General features: G+C 40.9%; 2 protein-coding genes across 4 annotated transcripts in view; one reads left to right on the forward strand and one right to left on the reverse strand.

Annotated features, from left to right (window-relative positions):
* LOC126399665 (PDZ domain-containing protein 7-like) overlaps positions 1-2,228 on the forward strand; it is a 17,683-nt gene extending 15,455 nt beyond the window's left edge. Inside the window, exon 18 of the mRNA XM_050059812.1 lies at positions 898-2,228. Coding sequence (XP_049915769.1) covers positions 898-1,053 — 156 coding nt within the window. The 3' untranslated portion in view covers positions 1,054-2,228. The remainder of the gene's footprint in view (positions 1-897) is intronic.
* A 39-nt stretch (positions 2,229-2,267) lies between these two features.
* The window catches only part of LOC126399668 (leucine zipper putative tumor suppressor 2 homolog), a 52,267-nt gene continuing 34,752 nt past the window's right edge, over positions 2,268-19,782 (reverse strand). For 2 of the 3 annotated variants that reach the window (XM_050059816.1, XM_050059818.1), the window contains exons 3-7: positions 11,350-11,892; positions 10,276-10,872; positions 9,982-10,104; positions 9,309-9,455; positions 2,268-7,751 (exon numbers count right to left, since the gene is read on the reverse strand). In XM_050059816.1, the coding sequence (XP_049915773.1) occupies positions 7,044-7,751; positions 9,309-9,455; positions 9,982-10,104; positions 10,276-10,872; positions 11,350-11,865 (2,091 nt within the window). In that variant the 5' untranslated portion in view covers positions 11,866-11,892 and the 3' untranslated portion in view covers positions 2,268-7,043. The remainder of the gene's footprint in view (positions 7,752-9,308; positions 9,456-9,981; positions 10,105-10,275; positions 10,873-11,349; positions 11,893-19,782) is intronic. The other variant, XM_050059817.1, reaches the window with a different exon arrangement.

Genomic DNA, 19,782 nt, shown 5'->3' on the forward strand with positions numbered 1-19,782 from the left:
TGGAAAGCAGAGCTAAATGGTAAACAACAAGCATGGCAGCACACCGGTAAGGTAAGACAACACGTTTACATGTCGTTTTCTATATGTTCTCTGACATTTATCCTAACGATATGAGGCGGTCTTTGTGGGAAAAAAGCTTGTTTAGTGGACTAACTTTGCACTTGAAGGTTGCCCGTTCACTTACGTTTTAACAGGTCTGACGCTACTATATGCCCCGGCTGTATCTAGGCTAACGGCTAACATGCTAACTATTATTTTTATGTCACTAGTCACTTGAAACAAATTTTGGACGATAGGAGACAGGTTGAAATAAACAGAAATTTCCCTTTAATAACCAGGGTTTCTGCAGAGTGCAACAAATGAAATACTATTTTTTTATACCACATAAAATGCAGTTCAATACTTCACACAAAGTATGAAAGCATGTTGGAAACCCAGTATAATGTATTACTATTTTTTGCAGTATAAAATAATAATTTCTGATGATTAAATAATTTTAATTAACAGGGTTCTTGACCAAATTGAGCAGCAGAAAATGGATTAACCACTCACAAGTTCCTTCAAGTTCAAGGTCTTTTAGATTAACAGATGAGCGTCCTGGCTGCTGTAGCCAGCTGTAGCTACAGTGTTTGCTGCAGGTGTTTTCAGGTGTATAACACCTCCTGACAGCCTGAAAACAGACACAAAACAACTTTATAACCAACATTACTGACTCTGTAAAGCAACAGTAAGCATTTAAAACCTTTGTAAATTAAAATTTAGACCTTAAATACGTGCTAAGGCATTGGAGGATACTACATTAAGTGCAGATACCCTGTTTACACACACAGAAGTGTTTGTACTTTAATGTATTTGTTCCATTTCTTACTGTGTCTGACTCCTCTCTCGCGTCCTCAGGCTGGATTTGAGTTGGTGTCTGTGGACGGAGTCTCCTTGCAAGGCGTGACCCATCAGCACGCTGTCGACATCATCCGAAAAGCCTTCAGCAATAAGGCCAAAGACCCCATGGTGTTTGTGGTCAAAGTCCCCAAAAACATTTTGAAAGGAGACTGAGACTCTCATGATGACTTTAGGAATATTCCCAGTGATAAGCAGCTGTTGGGACTGAACACAGAAACAGAGACTTGAAACACACTGATCTGAGGTCAGGTATGTAATTTTGCCATTCGTCTTAAAGTTTGTTAGAGTTGGGAATAATTGCGTGGACTCTGGTGACTGTTGAGCAACTAAGCTGAAAAACCGAAATGGCCTGAAGCAGCAGATGACGGCGTTCAAGGATGAAGCAAATGAGGAATACTGTCACTGAATTATTTCAAGACAAAGTGAACACAGAAGCAGCAGATTACATTTACAGTAAAAGAGTCCAGAAAGCCTGAAATCATGAAAATATGGTGCTCCTGATGCCTTAATATTTCACTTTATCACAACCCAGGAGCCAATGCTCCTCGTGAACATTTCTTTTTACTTTTTTTGTCACATTGTGTAGAGGACGGAAGCTGCCACAATAAAAAGTAATAAAAATAAAAATAAAAATACTCTTTAAATAAATCTGTCTTTAAATTTACAAAAAAAAAAAATGTTTTTAAATAAATCTAACGTAAATACAAAATCAAAGCAAAACTAAATACATTTAAATATAAAAAATTCAATGGGGAAATTAAATAGGAGAGTAAAGAAATACATAGGAGAATTAATACAAAGGTAAGTAAATATTAAGTCTGCAGTTCTGGAAAAAAATAGTTGATTGTTGAGTCTCCCCAACAATCAACTTTCTCCGGACTTAAACACTGCACCTTGAAAACAGAAATTTATTCAATTTATTTCACATTTTTTTGATAATGGTACATTTAACGGCATATAAATTAATTTATTGAGTTATTTATTTTTTATTTTGGCAGCTTCCGTCCTCCATAGAAATGACAATCCTCTTAAAAAAGTAGTGCAGAAGTATATGTTTATGTTTCTGAATTTCTGAATGTCCAGAGAACCTAAAATCATGAAAATATGGTGCTCCTGATGCCTTAATATTTCACTTTATCACAACCCAGGAGCCAACGCTCATCAAGAACATTTCTTTTTACTATTTATGTCACATTGTACAGAGGACAGGAGGTGCCAGAATAAAAAAAATATTTAAAATAAATTAAAAATTACTTGATTAATAAATTTGTCTGTAAATTTAAAGAAATAATAAATAAATAAACATTTAAAAATAAATCTAAAGTACATAAAAAATCAAAGACTAAATAAATTTAAATATTTTAAAAAAAAAGAAAAATGAAATAGTAAAGATATACATAGGAAAATTAATAAAAAGGTACGTAAAGATAAAGTCTGCAGTTCTGGAAAAAAATAGTTGATTGTTGAGTCTTAAATTAATTTATTGAGTCATTTATTTTTTATTTCGGCAGCTTCTGTCCTCCATAGAATGACAATCCTCTTAAAAAAAGTAGTGCAGAAGTCTGTGTTTATGTTTCTGAATGTCCAGAGAATCTGAAATCATGAAAATATGGTGCTCCTGATGCCTTAACATTTCACTTTATCACAACTGAATTGAATAAAAACATTTAAAAATAAATCTAAATAAAACTACATATATTTAAATACAAAAAAAATAAATAGGAAAATTAAATACGAGAGTAACGGAGAATCATTACAAAGGTATATAAAGAAGAAAATTAAAGATTAAATCTGTAGTTCTGAAGAAGAATAGTTGATTGTTGAGTCTCACCAAGAGTGTCAGATGTTGACAATCTGGGAATAAGACTCAACAATCAACTCTCTTTATCCAGAAATATGAACTGCACTTTTAAAACAGAATATAAAATCTTTTAATTAATGCCTACATTTATTTTTAATATTATTTTTGATACATGCAATGGCATATTCATTTATTTATTGAGTCATTTATTTTTTATTTTGGCAGCTTCTGTCCTCCATAACAATGACAATCCTTTAGAGAAAAGCAGCACAGATTTCCATGTGTCTGAATTTTTGAATGTGCAGAATGTAACCTGAGTGCCTTTAGCAGCCCTGTTGACTGAAAATATAATGCGGTTAAGCTGAAATGTAGATTCTGACCTGCAGAGGGCAGACAGGAGACATTCAGAGACATTTCTGCTGTGCAGCAGCTAATGAGGAATACTTTGAACCCCTCATGAAACCACAAACCGTAAAACATCACCTAAATATAAACACAATGAGAACTGAAGAGCAAATAATCCAGATTGTTGCACGAGGGAATGCAACCCAGACTAAATGGTCATTGCACATACGGGAATTTCAACTCAAATAAACTCATATTTCAGTAAAAACTCGCTTTACAAAGACATTGCATTGGAATGTATGTAATTTAAGTGAAAAAACAATCTGCTGTAAGATTTTTAAGTTGTATGATGTTGAACAAATCTGAATGTTCCACACACGGCTATTAAATTGTCTTTTTTTTAATTAAAAACATAATATGTTTGTTCAAGAAATGTACAGCATGAAAATATACATTTAATGTCTTCATACAAATATCGTGGATTATAAAATTATACTGAGGAACCGGAACAAACATCCACACGAACATTATTTAACAGGCGTCGTATCTGCAGGAGCAAAATATAATGTGCGACATTGCTTTGGTCTATTCACAGTGGCTATGTTTTTTATTTTTGAGACGGACAGACATCTCTGGAAGAAATCTGAATGATTTGTCAGGGTTATTTACAGAGGACGATGAGTCAATCAGCAGTAACAGATGAACAAAAAAGGGAAGTAATTACACATGGAGCAGATTGTACACTGTAAAGGTTGGTGGAAAAACAGTCATGGTAGTTTGAATTTACACCAAAACACCCAGAATTCAGTGCATGATTTCCCTTCAGTGATGTAAAAATCACCCACACACACTAATCAATGTTTTACCATCTTGTAGAAAGAAGTATTTTCTCCAGTGAGGAAATACAGTAATTTTCTTAATTTTATATTTTACGAGAAAAAGACGCTGAATTCAAGTATTAGCAAACTAATAAATCATGTTGTTCTTTTGGCCTTATGTAAAGAATTTTACTGATGACTGACTTTAAAACAGTAGGAGTGGGCGATATGAGGATATACTGTGTACCATGAGTCAGTATAAATTTGCCAACCATAACAAATTTAGTCATTTTACCATGGTCACTATCCCTTTCATTGGAGCCTGAGCACCACGCAGCAGGAGGACCCTATTGAAATGCAAGGAATTATTCTTATTATATAACTATAATACAACTGATTCTTATCTCCCGAGGACTCTCAACTCCCAGATGACACTGTGGAAAACCTGGGACTAGTTGCCAGACATAGAGACAGGCAGCCTGTTATTCACAGCTACGGGCAATTTAGAGTCACCACCAGTCACAACAACTTAACCTGCATGTCTTTGGACTGTGGGAGCAACCTGAAGAAAACACACGCTAACATGGAAAGAGTATGCAAACTCCAAACAAGGTGTGTCTCCAGCCACCTTTTTTTATGCACATTTTCAGTTCTGCATATTAAAAAAACCAAAAATTAAAAAAAATAATAATCTCAAAATGATGGAGAAATAGTTTTTATGCTTAGTTGGCATAGATGGAAAAGTTGGTGTGTCGATAAAAGGTAAATGCCGCTAAGTGCAATGGAAACACATTCAGCAAATAAATGATGACATACATAAGTTACTGCAAGCTCTCGTCATCGTGGCTGGAGGCTTTTAACATGCTTATGTATGTATACAGGGCTGTTATCAGAACTCTTCCAAGAGCACATAGTTGTTTAAAACTTAGCCCAGGGTGCTCTCTCTTTTTATACATACATTTGTTTCCCTTAACTTGAGGGGTTTGACTGGTGCTCTTTTAATTACGTCATCTTGTTGAACCCTCTTCTGCAGTGGCCCTGACTGGAGAATTAGCGCCACCTACTGCTGATCTCCATGAACCAATTCCCTAAACTCAAATAAAAGCACATTAATTTGCTTTTTGGGGGAGATTTTCTTAAAATGTGGTTAAAATTTGAGCTACATTTGGATGAAAACCCAACTACAGAAGGGACCAAGCTGGCCAACAGGTTCCCTTTGTGCTTTCTGATTTAGGTTCAGGGTTCGGTCCATAATCACTCTCTCATTCTCTACTCCCTATACAACAGCCACTCTATAGCTTACTCTATAGCAGAGGTTCCCAACTGGTGGATCGTGGTCCAAAAGTGGGTTGCAGGTCCATTCTAAATGGACCGCAAGTGACTCCAGAGTGTGTTAAGTTTGTAAGGAACACACTTTATTTTGAAGTACAGTGAATTTCAAGCACAGAGCTTTTATTATGAGGTGCTATTTCCTGCTGTAAGGTGAGTGACTAACTGACACTTGACAGAGACAGCAAACTGGGCAAACCCAAGTATGACTCTCAGTTTATTCAACTTTGTGCACCTTGAACTAACGGCTAGGGAGAAATCTGGACCCTGTGACACAAACATTAAGTGTCGATCCGAGCCACGACAGTGAGCCAGTTCGACACTTGAGCTGAATCTCTTTATATTTCTTGTAATGGGAATGCAGTCGTTATTAATATTAATTACACCTGTGCTTTCCCTGCTATGACATGTCAAAATGTCTGTTGTTAAAATAACTTTTCCTGAATATTTAGGATTGTATCCACATCGCCCACTCCTACACTACAGGAAAAGCTGAAGTGTGCACTGGATGAAAGGTGTTAAGGTCGTATTCAATCCAGATGTTATATTGTTTAATTACACTAGACTGTACAGATGTTCATGATATTATTTCCACCGTTGAGGGTAAAGTGTCCAGGATATGAGAGTACGATCAAAGGAGACTTAACTTTGTTCTTTCAAACTGGACCTAATATTATAAAAACAACAAATTTGTGCCATACATGACTGAAAATTAGTTTTTTGTTCCTACACATGTATGTCTGTACCCCAGTTAACAGGAAGTCGACATATTTTGCTTGTCATGATTAGAGTGCAGTCACCTCCATCAACACCTCACTCTGATTCACTTACTCTTATCATGACATGCCGATTATGTGGTGTCCCACGTTCACCGTCAGCTGACACCGAGCGTGGGCTCCGGCTAAATTAACGGTACTAATGAGAGCTGACAGCTAACACAGAGTGGGAGTGTAGTGTTAAACCCAGCATGGAGGGTCGATTCATAACTCACACAAGAGGAGGAGTGAAAGGTTGGGAGCAGTTACTCACACACAACCGAGTCTCCCACTGATGCCTAAAACTGTCTGGTTAGTCACACAGACATTAAAGGGATAGTACAGGTTTTTTGAAGTGGGGTTGTATGAGGTACTGAATCATAGTCAGTGCATTACATACAGTGGATGCTGGTTGGCATGTCCAAGTTTGGAGAAGCAGGCTACAGTACTGACACCAAAGATAAACGATGTACTGCTGTGGACGGGGGCACACAAATAGTTCAGATTCACCAAAGTCACACAGTAACACAAACAAACTAACGGATCGAGGCAGCCGAGGCCACAAACTCCTGTGTTCTGTGAGGTAAAATGACTGTTTCTGTCAATTGAGTCTGGCTCTGAAGAGAGTCTCTGTCTGATGGCAAGGTAAAGCAATTAAAATATTCAAAATATAGTGCCCACTTAAACTGATTCTGATTTTTTTAGATGGCTAAAATATGTTTTGCTGTTACCCCCGTCCACAGCAGTACACTGTTAAGCTCCCATGGCGGTACACCTGCCTGCTTCTCCAAACTGGGGGGTGCGTTGACCCACCATCTACAGTAGGTAATACACTAACTATGGAGAAGTACCTCATACAACCCCACTTCAAAAAATCCAAACTTTCCCTTTAACAGAAGGGCAGGAGACTGAGGTGGCCTACTAATGACTAATAGAGGTCACTGACTTTCAAGTGGGACTCCTTGGAGAATAGACCAATGAGGCAGAACTAAAGAGTGTCTCATTTGAAACTGCAGATTTTTTTACTGTGATGTAGGTGACAAAAAAATATTTAGCTGACAGTAGTGCAAATCAAAAGATGGAGACACACAAGGGTCAGATTTCCGTAGCGGCGATCTCATCAAAGTTGATCTCGTTGCCGCTGCCCTCGTCCTCCTCTCTGCTCTCCAGTTCCTGACTGAGCTCCTGCAGGAGCTGCTCCAGCTCTCGGTTCCTGCGATACATCTGCACATAGTTCTGCTGCAGCTGCTTCTGGTAGCGGATAACTTTGTCCTTTTCCTCCTGCCATATCCTGCGCTCCTCCTCGAAGCCTCCCGTTTGCTCCTCGCCTCGCTGACGCTCGAAGACCAGCTCAGCCCTCATTCTGTCCATCTGCACCTTCATGTTCTGCAGCCCCTCGCTGCTGCTCTGCCGCTGGGCCTTCGCCTCATCACTCTCATAGGCCAGCAGGTGCTCCTCTGCTTCCTGGAACACCTGACACTGTCTGTTTCCTGGGCCCTGATTGGCCAAAGCATCTCTGAGATGAACCAACTCTCCCTCGAGGCGACCTACCTTTTCTCTGAGCAGCTCCGCTTCGCTTTTGCGACGCTGAAGCTCGTTTTCACACACCTCCAGCTCCAGGGTTCGTGTGCGGGTTGTGCCGTGGGCCTCCTGGAGCAGGACCTGGGTGTTTGTGAGCTCGCCACGAGTCTCTCTGAGTTGACCTCGCAGTGAGACGATCTCTCCCACACGTTGGGCTAACTCTCCCTGCACCTCCTTCAGCTGCTGCTTCAGCAACGAGATTTCCCCCGACTTCTGACAGACCTGAGGGAGAAGAGAAACAGTTCAGGATGTACAAGTGGCTGAGTGAAGCAAAGATGCTCTTTGGCTTACAGGCTCACAAATAAAGACAAGTACATTTCTTTTTCTTTCATTTGCAAATTATTTTTATGAATTGTTTGGTTTGTAAAATGTCAGAAAATGGTGAAAATCGTCAGTATTCAAGAGCATATGTCTCGTTTTGTGTGCCTAGCATTTAAAAATCCAAAGATATTTAACTTACTATCATAGCAGGCAAATAAAAACAGAAAAAAATAGGCATTTTTGCTAAAAATGTGTGACTTTATTAGCTGATTATTCAGTTAATAGACATAATAATTAATCAGCAACAAGTCTGATAGTTACCAATATTTGTTGATTAATTTAATGCCAAAGGACTGATTGAATCAAACTGATAGTTTCAGATCTAAAAACATAAAAATCTAGTGGCGGTCTAATTGAAAATCTCTTCAGAAGGTTTAAGTAAACCAAAACTTAACTCACAACGTATTGAGCAACAAACACATCTACTGATGTTGGATCTTTGTCTGGTTAAAGTAAAAGTACCTTCTCACACTCTGCTGAATTTCAATACGTCATTGAGTCTCTACGTTGATGACTGTTACACTCCTGGTCTACAAAACCTTCTTTGAACAGCACAGTGACTCATGTCTTTCTTGTCATCAGAAGTCAGTAACAACAGCTGAGTTATCAAAGAGGCTTCATGTATCCTCCCTTTTATGAAAAAGACAATGATCAATTAATCAGTCTCGGGGATTAAATACACTGAGAGTCTCAGATCTTTAGACTTCCAGGAATTATTCCTTGTGGCACAATTAATTATCTCAAACAGCAGAGAGGATCAATTTTACTATTGATCTGTGTCTGGAGCTCTTAAAGTCGCAGAGGCAGCCTGTACTGTTCGTCTGCATGACTGATGACAACTGATTATTTGCATCTTATTAAAGGTTTGTCTCCCTGCTCTCACATGGACAAACAAACCCCTAATTTTGTTGCAGTTATGACGGTGATGACGCTCCAAAAGATCACCATCCACAAGACCATTTTAACCTCTTGTATCAAATGAACGAATGAGTGATCTTTTTATTAGGGAAATAAACATAACCATATATGTGTTGTGGAGATCTGCCATGGTCAGATTGATGCTTTACAGTAGAAGTCCTGGTTTAATATGTGCTTATAACAGTGCTTAGAGTAATAAGAGTGAGTTTAAGGCGGGATGGGAAACTGTTAAATCAATAAGGGATGTGATGGCACTGTGATAAACTTTACAGCCCAAAGCTTTTCTTTTTCATTGTGGTCATAACCCTGCAATTCATAGCAAGTTGGAAGTCGATAATTCCGACTCAGCTTTCCCGACCTCCGCTCTAAATGGGTACCAGTTCACTTGCTTAGTAAAACATGGACTCCCACAGCAAACTGATATTTGTATGTCACATTTTGAGCCTCAGACGCTTCATACATCCAAGTACAATGGATTGCAACATTACTGCACTTGCTGAATAAAATTTAAGTTTAAGAAACTCCAGTTGTGCCGCTCACCTCCCACTTGCTCTCCTCCAGTCGAGGCCCCAGCTGGATCTTCTCGTGCTCATAGGAGGTGCAGCGCTCCTCTAGCTGCTCCCGCTCCTTCAAAAGCTGAGCAAAGTCCTCCTGCAGCTTCTTCTTCTCCTGCTGGAGCTGAAAAACCTGCATCCATAAACACAGCCAGGATCACTATAAGGAGACTCAGCAGTTCCTACAAGGAGCAGGGGTCTCATTTATAAAACAATGAGTAGGAACCGTACCAAAAATGGTGCGAGTGCCAAGAATTATTCGACAGTTTCTATAATCAGGCTTCCACCTCACCATCTGCGTCGCCAGTTTCCCGTCTCCAAAGTGTTCGTTAGCATGGGTCAAAGTTTCTCCCATATATATCACAACATTGGCGTGAGAAGTGGTGTACGCCTCTTTCAGGGCTTGTTTTTTGCGTACGCAATGTTTATAAAAGCGACTCCAGGTCTTAAAAAATAGTTCTGAAATGAGACCACAATGACCAAAACTCAATTTGATACGATTTGATTTTTATGATTCACATTAACTTACAAATATTACTTTCATGGCTCCAGCAAGCACTGATGTTTTGTTTGGTCATGTTTTACTGTGTTTGTAGAACAATGACAGCACCATTTCTGTGTAGTAGAACTTGGTCAAGCTTTTAGTCAGAGGTTCTGACCTGCAACTGAAGCACCTGCTGTGCACGCTGGGACTTCTGTGAGGCGACCTGCATCCTGGTGGCACAGCTCTGCCTCAGCTCCTCCAGCTCCAGCTCAAAGCGCTTCTGCTTCTCCTCATAAACCTGCAACAAAACACAGGACAACAAAGTCAGTACAACGCAGAGGTTCTGTCTTTGAAAGAGGAGTTTGTAGTTATTTACTGTGTTGATTCTCCAACACAGCTTCATGTGTGTCTCTCTGTTAAAACACTGATCAAGATGTCAAGTGAAGTCTGAACCACACCATCTACCAACCTGACAAATTGCAGCTTCGTTCTCATCCAGGTTGTCTCTGAGTTGCTGCAGCTCCTGCTCTCTCTCCCTCAGTTTATCCTCCAGGTCCCTCACCACCCCCTCGTAACCCTCCACCGGGCCAGGGGAGCGCCCGGTGGACCCGCTGTCAGACAGAGGTTGTCCCCGGCCACTTAACGAGCCAGAGCCTGTACTCTTACTGGAGGACGAGCGCCCGCTGTCTGAGTTGGAGTGTCCGTGTCCGCTGACTGGTGGGGCGCTTTTCATGGGCTCCAGGTGGCCAGCAGAGGCCTCTCCTGATGCCAGGCTGTAGCCGGCGCTGCTGTAAGGTGGGAGGCTGGAGAGGGAGTTGCGTCCAGAGTCGGTCAGTTGGCAGGAGTGGCTGCTGCCGCCTCCGCTGTTACGGGCCCTGCTGTGCGCGCTGCTTTTCTCAGAGCACGAAGGTGATGCCTCTATGTGTGTGGGGCTCAGCAGGTTCAGATTGTTTTGGCTTTCGGATACGTTGGCACAATGGCGAGGGGAGAGGTATTGCATGGAGGTCCGGCTCTTGGGAATGACGGGTTTGAAGGCAGTGGGTCGCAGCACTGTTTTCTCCATGTTCTAGAGAAGGAATACAAAATGGGAGTGTTGAGGCAAGAACAAGAACATCTGAAATAAAGTACCAGAAAGTTAATATCACTTCAAACTAATTTCTGGATCACACTGGTAATGCTAACTAAAATGATCACTAACTCAACTCATGATTTTCACTATTTAGAAGTTAAAGTCAAGACAAACTCCATCTGCTGAGAAAACATATCTGGATATACACTCAGTCAACAGTTTAGTCGACACAGCAGGCTAAAACTAATGCAGTCTAATACAACAGTCCTGCCATAACTGGCACCTTCATCAGGTTTTAATTTTCCGTTTTTGTTGAAAAGAGAGGTGAGATGGGTGTTTCTCTTATTTTGTCCACACCATTTATATCAATGAGGGAAGGTAAATAAGAGAAACATATTCAATACACTTTATCATCACCACAAACTATCTGATTTTGACATAAAATGTAAACTTTTCATTTATTCAAAGACTGACCTTCTCAAGTTTTCCTGACACAGGAATCAGTTTTGGAGGAGGTCCGCCCATGTTACCATTCAACCCTGATCCTTTAGTCTCATCAGCGTCACTTCCTGGGCTCGCACGTGTTACATGGTTTTCATTCCAGTCACCTACGTAGTCCTCATTCAGATAGGTATAGTTCCCATTCCCGCTCTCCTTCTCCAGCCCCCTGCTGGATGTCGTGGAGCTCTGTTTCTTCAGCGGCGGGATGTTCTGCAGTAATAAGGAATCCAGGGGTGAATCAGAGCCCAGGCAGGCGGCGCCTGGTGTGGGCCGTCGGACCCTGGCTCCCAGCTCACCGACAGGTCGGTGGTCCTGGTAAGGACCCGGGCGGCTGGCGATGAGGCTGCTCACAGACCCCATAGGATCCAGAGTGGAGGGTGGTGCGTTGAGGGGGGGTGAAGAGCCAGAGGGGTGTCTCCTGCGGGGTCCTCCACTGAGGCCGGGGTTGTGGGGCTCAGCAGATATGGGCAGAGCCTGAACCAGGGCCATGGTGGCAGCTCAGAGGGGTCACTCGCTCTGGGAGAGAGAACATTACAAAGATGAGGCTTTAATTCATGATAATACAATTATTCTCAACGACAGTTATTTTTTACCAGAGCTTTTTTCATGTCCTTGAGAGCAAGTCTCAAGTCATTTGAAACAAGTCCAAGTCAAGTTTTGTCAGTACAAGGCTGAAGACTTGACTTTGACTTGTCCTTCAGGACCTGAGACTCGCAATTACAAGTCTAAAGTTTAGTCTGAAGTCCTCCAAGACAAGTCCAAATAGGTCTTGTAACAGCAGGTCTCTAATTCTTCAGAACAAGTTGTTGGTCAAGTCAGAAGTCATGCAATAATAAGTCTCAAGTCTCTCCCCAGCTCCTCCTGGGGGACCCAAAGGCGTTCCCAGGCCAGATGAGATATGTAATCCCTCCAGCGTGTTCTGGGTCTGCCTCGGGGCCTCCTACCAGTGGGATGTGCCTGGAACACCTCTAACAGGAGGCGCCCAGGAGGATCCTGATCAGATGCCCGAAACCACCTCAACTGACCCCTTTCAATGAGAAGGAGCAGCAGCTCTACTCCGAGCTCCCTCCGGATGTCCGAGTTCCTCACCCTATCTCTAAGGCTGAGCCCAGACACCCCACAGAGGAAACTCATTTCGGCCGCTTGTATACGTGATCTCATTCTTTCGGTCACTACCCAGAGCTCATGACCATAGGTGAGGGTTGGGACGCAGATGGACCAGAAAATTGAAAGCTTTGCTGTTATCATAGTGCCTGGTCTGTTTCTTATTGTGTATAACCAAGTTTTGCTAATGGGGAAGACTCGTTCTGAAATCTCGCGAGAGTTGACTTGTTGCAGTAAGACAGTGGCGGAAATGTTAGTGAGAGGAGTGCCAGGTAAAATATGGGTTAAATAAATAGAATAAATATTAAAAAAAACATGAGAAAATAGAGTCCACATTCACAAATACCAAAGTTGTCCTTCATGAAAAAGTCTCAAGGAAGGTCTCACGTCATTTGAGCAAAGTCTACGTGAAGTCTCAAATCATTAGAGACATTCAGTGATGAGTCTAATGTAATATTAAATAGATATAAGACAAGTCTCAGGTTGTTAAGGACATGTTCAAGTCTTCATAAGCAAATTGCAAGACCATTAAAATGACTAAGTATTTGAACATTTTTCTGTCCAAACTGTTGTGTTTTTTTTTTTTGTTTTTTTTTACAGAGCTGAAACAAAGACCTCGTCCTCTGATTTTTAATAATCCCATCTCAGACACTAAATACTGGTTGAAATTGCATGCTTTTCTCTGTCTTTCTGATAAGGTCAGATTCTATCTGTTCAATCACCACACCAGGGTGCTTTCAAGGATTTTTTCTACTATCAACTACAACAGAAGCAAAGCAGAGATGATATACAGTAGACTGAAGCAAACAAATGTCCCACAAGACCATGGTGGCCCACACACAGAGAACCAGGACAGGCCATTCATGAAGCCCATTCAAGCAGCACAAACAGGGCTCTAGGCGTGAGGCAGCAGGAGAAAAGGGTCTCTTTTCATTTGAGATGTAAAATGGCTCCTAACATGCTGGCATTTCCCCTGACAGCAACAAAGGCTACTGTCTCCACACATCTGATCAGCCCGAGGAATAACTAAAAGTTCATAACTGTGGATAATAGAAACACAGAGACAAGGAGACAGGTTGAACTTGCTGTGATACTGTAGCAGTGGGTGTTTAAAGTTGCTGAGTAAATCCTACAGTACACAAAAAAATATAGAGTTGTGAGAAATATAACGACGTAGGAGGCACTTACTGTTTCACTCCCTCGCTCTCACAGGAATGCTGGTAAATATTGACACTATTAACAGGCGCATACCGACTGTGATGACAACAGTGAGTCCCGTGTATGGTGAAGAGTTGAGTGTTGTGTGGAGAACAATGGCCAACAGGACGCATGATGATGAGGTCATGGTGCACTCAGACAACACCAAACAACAGAGCCAGTTGTGCTCTAAAAACATCACATTGACTCACAGAACATGAGGATATCCGACTGACGGGTGCGTCCTGTTCTTGAGTTTCAGGCTCGTCTAGCAAGTCGCACAAGATATGACAGAAGGATTTAAAGTATGGCAAGACTGCAGTTCACACTACGTCACTCACAAATTTAGTTTGTTAGAAAATCCCTGCTATGTAGAGAAAAAAACAGGACTTTCTCCTCTTGTTCCACCTACTCTGCACACCTCTTCACCTGAGGGGAAGACTGTCCGTGTTCGCTAATAAGGTGACGGACAGCAGGCATGCTGGCCAGACACACTTCCAGACTCCACCTGCCAGGACAGGACCATGCCAAGTCATTTTCCAACCTGCCAATTTTGCTAAGAGCCTACAAGGCTACCGCAGTGATTTAACTGTGATTACCACACGTTAATTAGCTCATTTATTGTCAGGCTGATCCCTTCTTAAACTCATAATAACTGACTGAGACAAATCTGTTGCAGCAACATGTTGTTATGATATGTAAACACTGTGAAACGACAAAGAAATTTCATGTTCTAGTATCATGTGTGCAGCATCTGTTATTGATTGTGGTGCTTTTAAAATGGGATTCTTCCTCTGTCATAGGCGTGGTACAAGTTTAACAAAAAAAGTGTTCAGCACAACCATGATGGGTTACTCAGCCTCTCCAGATTCAGTGCAACCTTGTCCAATCATTGCAACTTTTCAGCACAATTTACCAACCACCGTGGTGTGCAATGATGTCGCCAAACTAATTATCTTGTTGCTGGCAAGGACACCAAAACAGAGGGAAGGGTCATGATGTCACATTTTGCGTTGGTGTAGACTTTGGTGCCACTTCTACTGAAGTTAATGAGGCGGGCATGGCAAGTCCTACTTGCACCATGTGCAATGTTGTGATGGAACACACCAGGAGAGTGGCTGAAACGCGTGGACAACAGACAAGACAAACGCCACGACAGAGGCTGTTGCATCCAGGGGTCTCATTTATAAGACAATGCGTAGGATCCATACTGAAAATGTACACATGGATAAAGCCAAAAATGGCGTGCATCAAAAAATGTTTAACAGTTTCTACAGTCAGGCTTCCACCTCACCATCTGCACTGCCAATTTACCATCTCCAAAATGTCCGTAAGCGTGGGTCAAAGTTTCTCCCATCAAGTCTGTTTTTATACATCACAACTTTTGCATGTGACGTGACGTACGCCTCTTTCAGGCCTCATTTTGTGCATACACAATGTTTACAAATGAGACCCCAGATCTGTTGAAAGTGCTGAAAGAATCTAGGCAAGACAGATTAAATATGCATTGTTAGTGGTAATGTTAGTGTAGTATAAATCACACTCTCGGAACACTGCAGTTTAATTGCCACTGGAACAACTCGCCTTTGATTTTTAATTAATTATACAAAAATTTATAAATACATTAATAAAATATCGCAACTATTCTTGTATTTTTCATATCCTCCACATTTCATTGCAAAAGAAAACGCCTAAAATTGCAAATTTTTAGAAAAGCTGCTGTAAAATCCGGCATTTTAGGCCTCAACAATCCCAAAAAAATAGCCATCAAAATCGTGGAGGGACTGATACCTGTACTACTGCATTCAAACAAACAACTGCACAGCAGCAAATTATTATCTAAAATCCATTTACTCATTGTCTCGTGGGACAGAATTTAACACGTGTGTCATCATAGACTCATGCTGCACACTTCATTTACTACCTCAGTGTCTGTATGGAGGAGAATGCAAGTAACTGGCAGCAGGCGCAGCATGTGGTGTTTGGGAGGCAGAATTAACGGTGCTAATGAGCAGAGCCAGCAGGATTAATCTTATGTGATTTTTCTATGCACTGAGAAAAGCTAATTAGTCCGTGACAGTATTTATTACAAATAATCCTTTCAGAATAGGAGGAAATGAGACTAACTACAGCACTAAGCTAACGGCAGGAGTTTGTTACAAACTGCAGCTGTCAGAAGGAGCCAGTTTACTCAAAATGTTTCAGTCATAAGTGTCCTCCTTGCTGGTTTAATGTCAGTGAGCTCATGTGGTGTTGAGTAGGAAGAACAAAAATAATCCCTACCAGACACAGAGTATGGAGAGAAGGAGAGGCTGCATCACTCATGCCTGTTTTGCATCATCCTCTTTTTTTCACACACTGTATGTGAAGGGCTCTGCTGGACATTTATTCCTTCATCCATGCAGCTGGCATGAATGGAAATTAGACATATTGTCAGATTATTACTTTGGTTGTACAAGGATTTTTTTTAATCGTATTTGCCCGGGAAAAATAGTTTTTACAGACAGATCTGATGAGAAAAATCTCAATTTAAGACTGGCTGTTTTTCAGCATTTCATAAATTACTGGTTTTACTTTCTTTGTGCAAACGAGATGAAGACTAAGATAAAACTCTTATTACAATGACCTTCGAAAGCATAATAAAATGTGTATTCAGTCTTAACATGTGTGTGTTTAACTTTGTGCTGCTGCATGTTATTCTGATCGTATTTGGTTCATCGGAACTGTCATGTTAAAGATAATAATTCGCAACTTTTCTGCATTAAAATGTCTAAAAACAACAAGACCAACAAGATGTTATATATTTTGTTGAGCTGTGCAATTATGTTATCCCAAACTATGTTCAAACCCAGAGAATCTGTAATTTTAATCAAGGATATCATCTGTGTCATTTGGTGGCTGTCGCAGACCATATCAGCATCATATGTATCAGCATCATATCATATAAAGAATAAAGGTGAGCATACATTAGCAGGTGGAGAACCGTGGATTTGTAACATCAAACTGCTTTATTTAGTGTTTTTACCAGCTTTAATCACCTGGTCCATATGTTCAGGAGAGGAATTATCTGCAGATAATTAGGCTCCCCGTGAAAGACTCCTGAATGATGAACACTATGGGAACATAACCAGGAGAAACTGCCTGCAATAACGACATTGCTCCATGTTCTGCTATTGTTTTGACTGAGAGAACCACAGTGGCAGAAAATTACATATTGTACATTTAAGTGACCAGGGTGCTTCCTCAAACATGAGATGAACATGTTAAATTGCCAACAGATTAACATACAGTGGCGCATGTCTGAAATGGGCTGTGACGTTGTGCTCTTAACCCTCCAACATAAAACTTTACCACACCGTTGGTTTACGCTCATGGTTTTCTTTTTAGTAAGAACTAACCAAGATATGTTGCTGTTACTGTTCTCAAATCAGTATTTCTAGTCAGGGGGAGTGGGTTTGTCGCCCTCTGACTCTCTCCAGATAAGTGAATAAGCTCTAATCCCTCTGGACTCGAGATGACTGAAACTATGCAGGAGGGGACTCTACTAAGGAAAAGCAGAGGGCTCTCAAACTGGTTTTAAAGCCCCCGTCATGATCATGCGATCCTGGTCTCCCTTTTGTCGTCATGGTGACCGGGACTTCAAAACATTAGAGGAGGGAGTAAAGGAGAAGAGGGTCAGAGGGCTGACAGGGAGGCCAGGACCCCCTCTTTAGCATCTTAAAGCCTTCAGTCATTCTATAGCTCTGACGATCTTCCATACGCTCCCCGTTGGCTCCAATAAAAGATTAATGCACATTAACAAACTAATGACTAGTGGATGAATCCATGACAACTAAACAGAAGGGAATGGAGACAGTATTTCTATTGTATGGTGTGAAAATATACTGTAGCATGGCTGCAACTAACATTTATCTTTGTCAATTAATGTGGGGTATTTTTTTCTGATAATTTGTGCAACTGTTTGGTAAATAAAATGTCAGAAAATAGTGAAATATGCCCAAAGTGTTGTCTTGAGATTGCTTGTTTTGGCCAAACGAAAGCCCAAAGCCCAAAAGATAAACAATTTACAATCATAAATGATGAGTAAAGCTGCAAAACGTGACGTCTGAGAAGCACATATTGCAAAAACAACACATTTACTTATCATATCCGCAGCAAAAATGTCACGGCATGGCACATGAATTATATTCTAACCACCCCCATAATGTCTACAGTGTCAGCTGACTGGCTGTGACCAGATTGTTTTTGTCTGGGAAAGCCCTTCAAAGTTTTAATGCCCCTCAGTCGGACAGCAGACAGACGGACTCACCGACACACCGGCTAATGAGAGTTAAGACTAAACATGGACAATACTGGTCAGTGTGAGGCCGGGGTGACTCTACAGCCAACTGTTTTCCTGATGTCTCATCATTCACATTGCCACATGCTTGAGAGAAGAGATTTTAAGTAATATTTATCCTGCGTCCAGCATTTTGCTCCGCGAGCAGCAGCCAACAGCAGCAGCTCTGGGGATCTGCTGTCACACCAAGGCTTCAGGGTTTTATCCCCGAGCTTTCGGCACTGACACTTTTATAGAATTACTCACAAGAAAAGCAGCACAGAGAGAATCTGCAATCGCTGCAGTTTTTAAAATGTGATCGCTCTGCATAAAACTGTAGAGATGTGAATGTTCCCTACAAACTAAAAGCCAACACACGCTGCAAGGTTCACCCTGGAGTTATTGTTTAACTGGAACTGCATACTGTTGTCATGGCCACACAAATATATTCAGGATTATGGACCTTAAACTGTTAATTGCATCAGACAGCTCATAATGCAGGACCTGCCGTAAATAAATACTTCACCCACAAAGTGACCATTTGTATATCAGTTAATCTTGCTGTGCTACCTTGAATTAGTGAAGAAAAACTTTTGTTTTCTTGCATGCCTCCGCAGAAAACAGTGAACATATTGATTTGGGACCATAACTATATCATAACATCCATTTACACAACTCCTGTAGTGTAGTTTTATGGTGAAAATAAATGTGTTTGGGAAGTACTGAGCAAGCAACTGGATAGATGAGACTTGGATTATACTGCATGAGTTGTGTGACAGTTTGTAAATGGACGTTTTGATCCAGTTTTGCTCCTGTTAAATGTGGTCCGCAGTTAATCAACGAATCAATATGTTCGCCTTTTACTATGTGAGAAAAAGAAAATTGTTTGCCCTTATTATCTAAGTTGATTTTGAGCTTTACGGGTGTTTTATTACCAAATGAATCTGCAACTGATCAAATTATACACATGGCACACAATAAATATGGGGCCTCAGGGCAGTTGCCTGCTTTGTCCTGGTGGTGATCCAGCTGATAATTTGCACATATTTGTAAAATAAATAAAGGTGTAATCAAATCAGAGTCTTGTACCAAATCTGCTTATGAAATGTGAGTCTATTTAGATTCATCTTCAACTATAAAGTAATGAAATGTTGTAAATTACACCATATTCAAGCTCATGAATCAAGATTTTGCCAGCAGATTGTGCATTTGTTATTAAAGGGATACTCTGTCGGTTATCAAGCAGCTTTGTATCATAAAAGTGACAGTAGGATGTGTAAATGAACTGTGTTCAAGCACTCAGATCCTCCTCATTTGCCAATGAAAATCTGTCGGATGACACGCCAGGGTTGTGGCTCAAACTACTTCCTCATTTCTGTGCACCCGCCACCTCCACAGTTTCTATCCCAAACTCAGATCAAACAGTAAAACTAGGCAGTGCTGATCAAATATTAACCAAGATGCTGTTAATGAAGTGCCTATTTCTCACCTAAAATGTCTTTATACGGGTATTTTAGTGCACTGCTTGGCTGTCATACCAGAGTTTTTGAACAGGAAGTGGGCATCATGCTGCTTCCTGCATTGTTAGAACAGAGGCTGAAAAACAGATCAAACTGCAAAACTAATCAGTGCTGATTAAATATGAAACAAGATTCAGTTACTGTGTTGCCTATCTCTCGCCTTAAAATGTTTTCAGAAGCACATTTTAACTGTTGAGGCCCTGACACACCAGGCCGACAGTCAGCTGTCGGGTTATGTTGTGCCGTTGGTGAGTGTCTGTCGCCCTA

The sequence above is a fragment of the Epinephelus moara genome, chromosome 13 (assembly GCF_006386435.1).
Source record: "Epinephelus moara isolate mb chromosome 13, YSFRI_EMoa_1.0, whole genome shotgun sequence".
NCBI lineage: Eukaryota > Metazoa > Chordata > Actinopteri > Perciformes > Serranidae > Epinephelus > Epinephelus moara.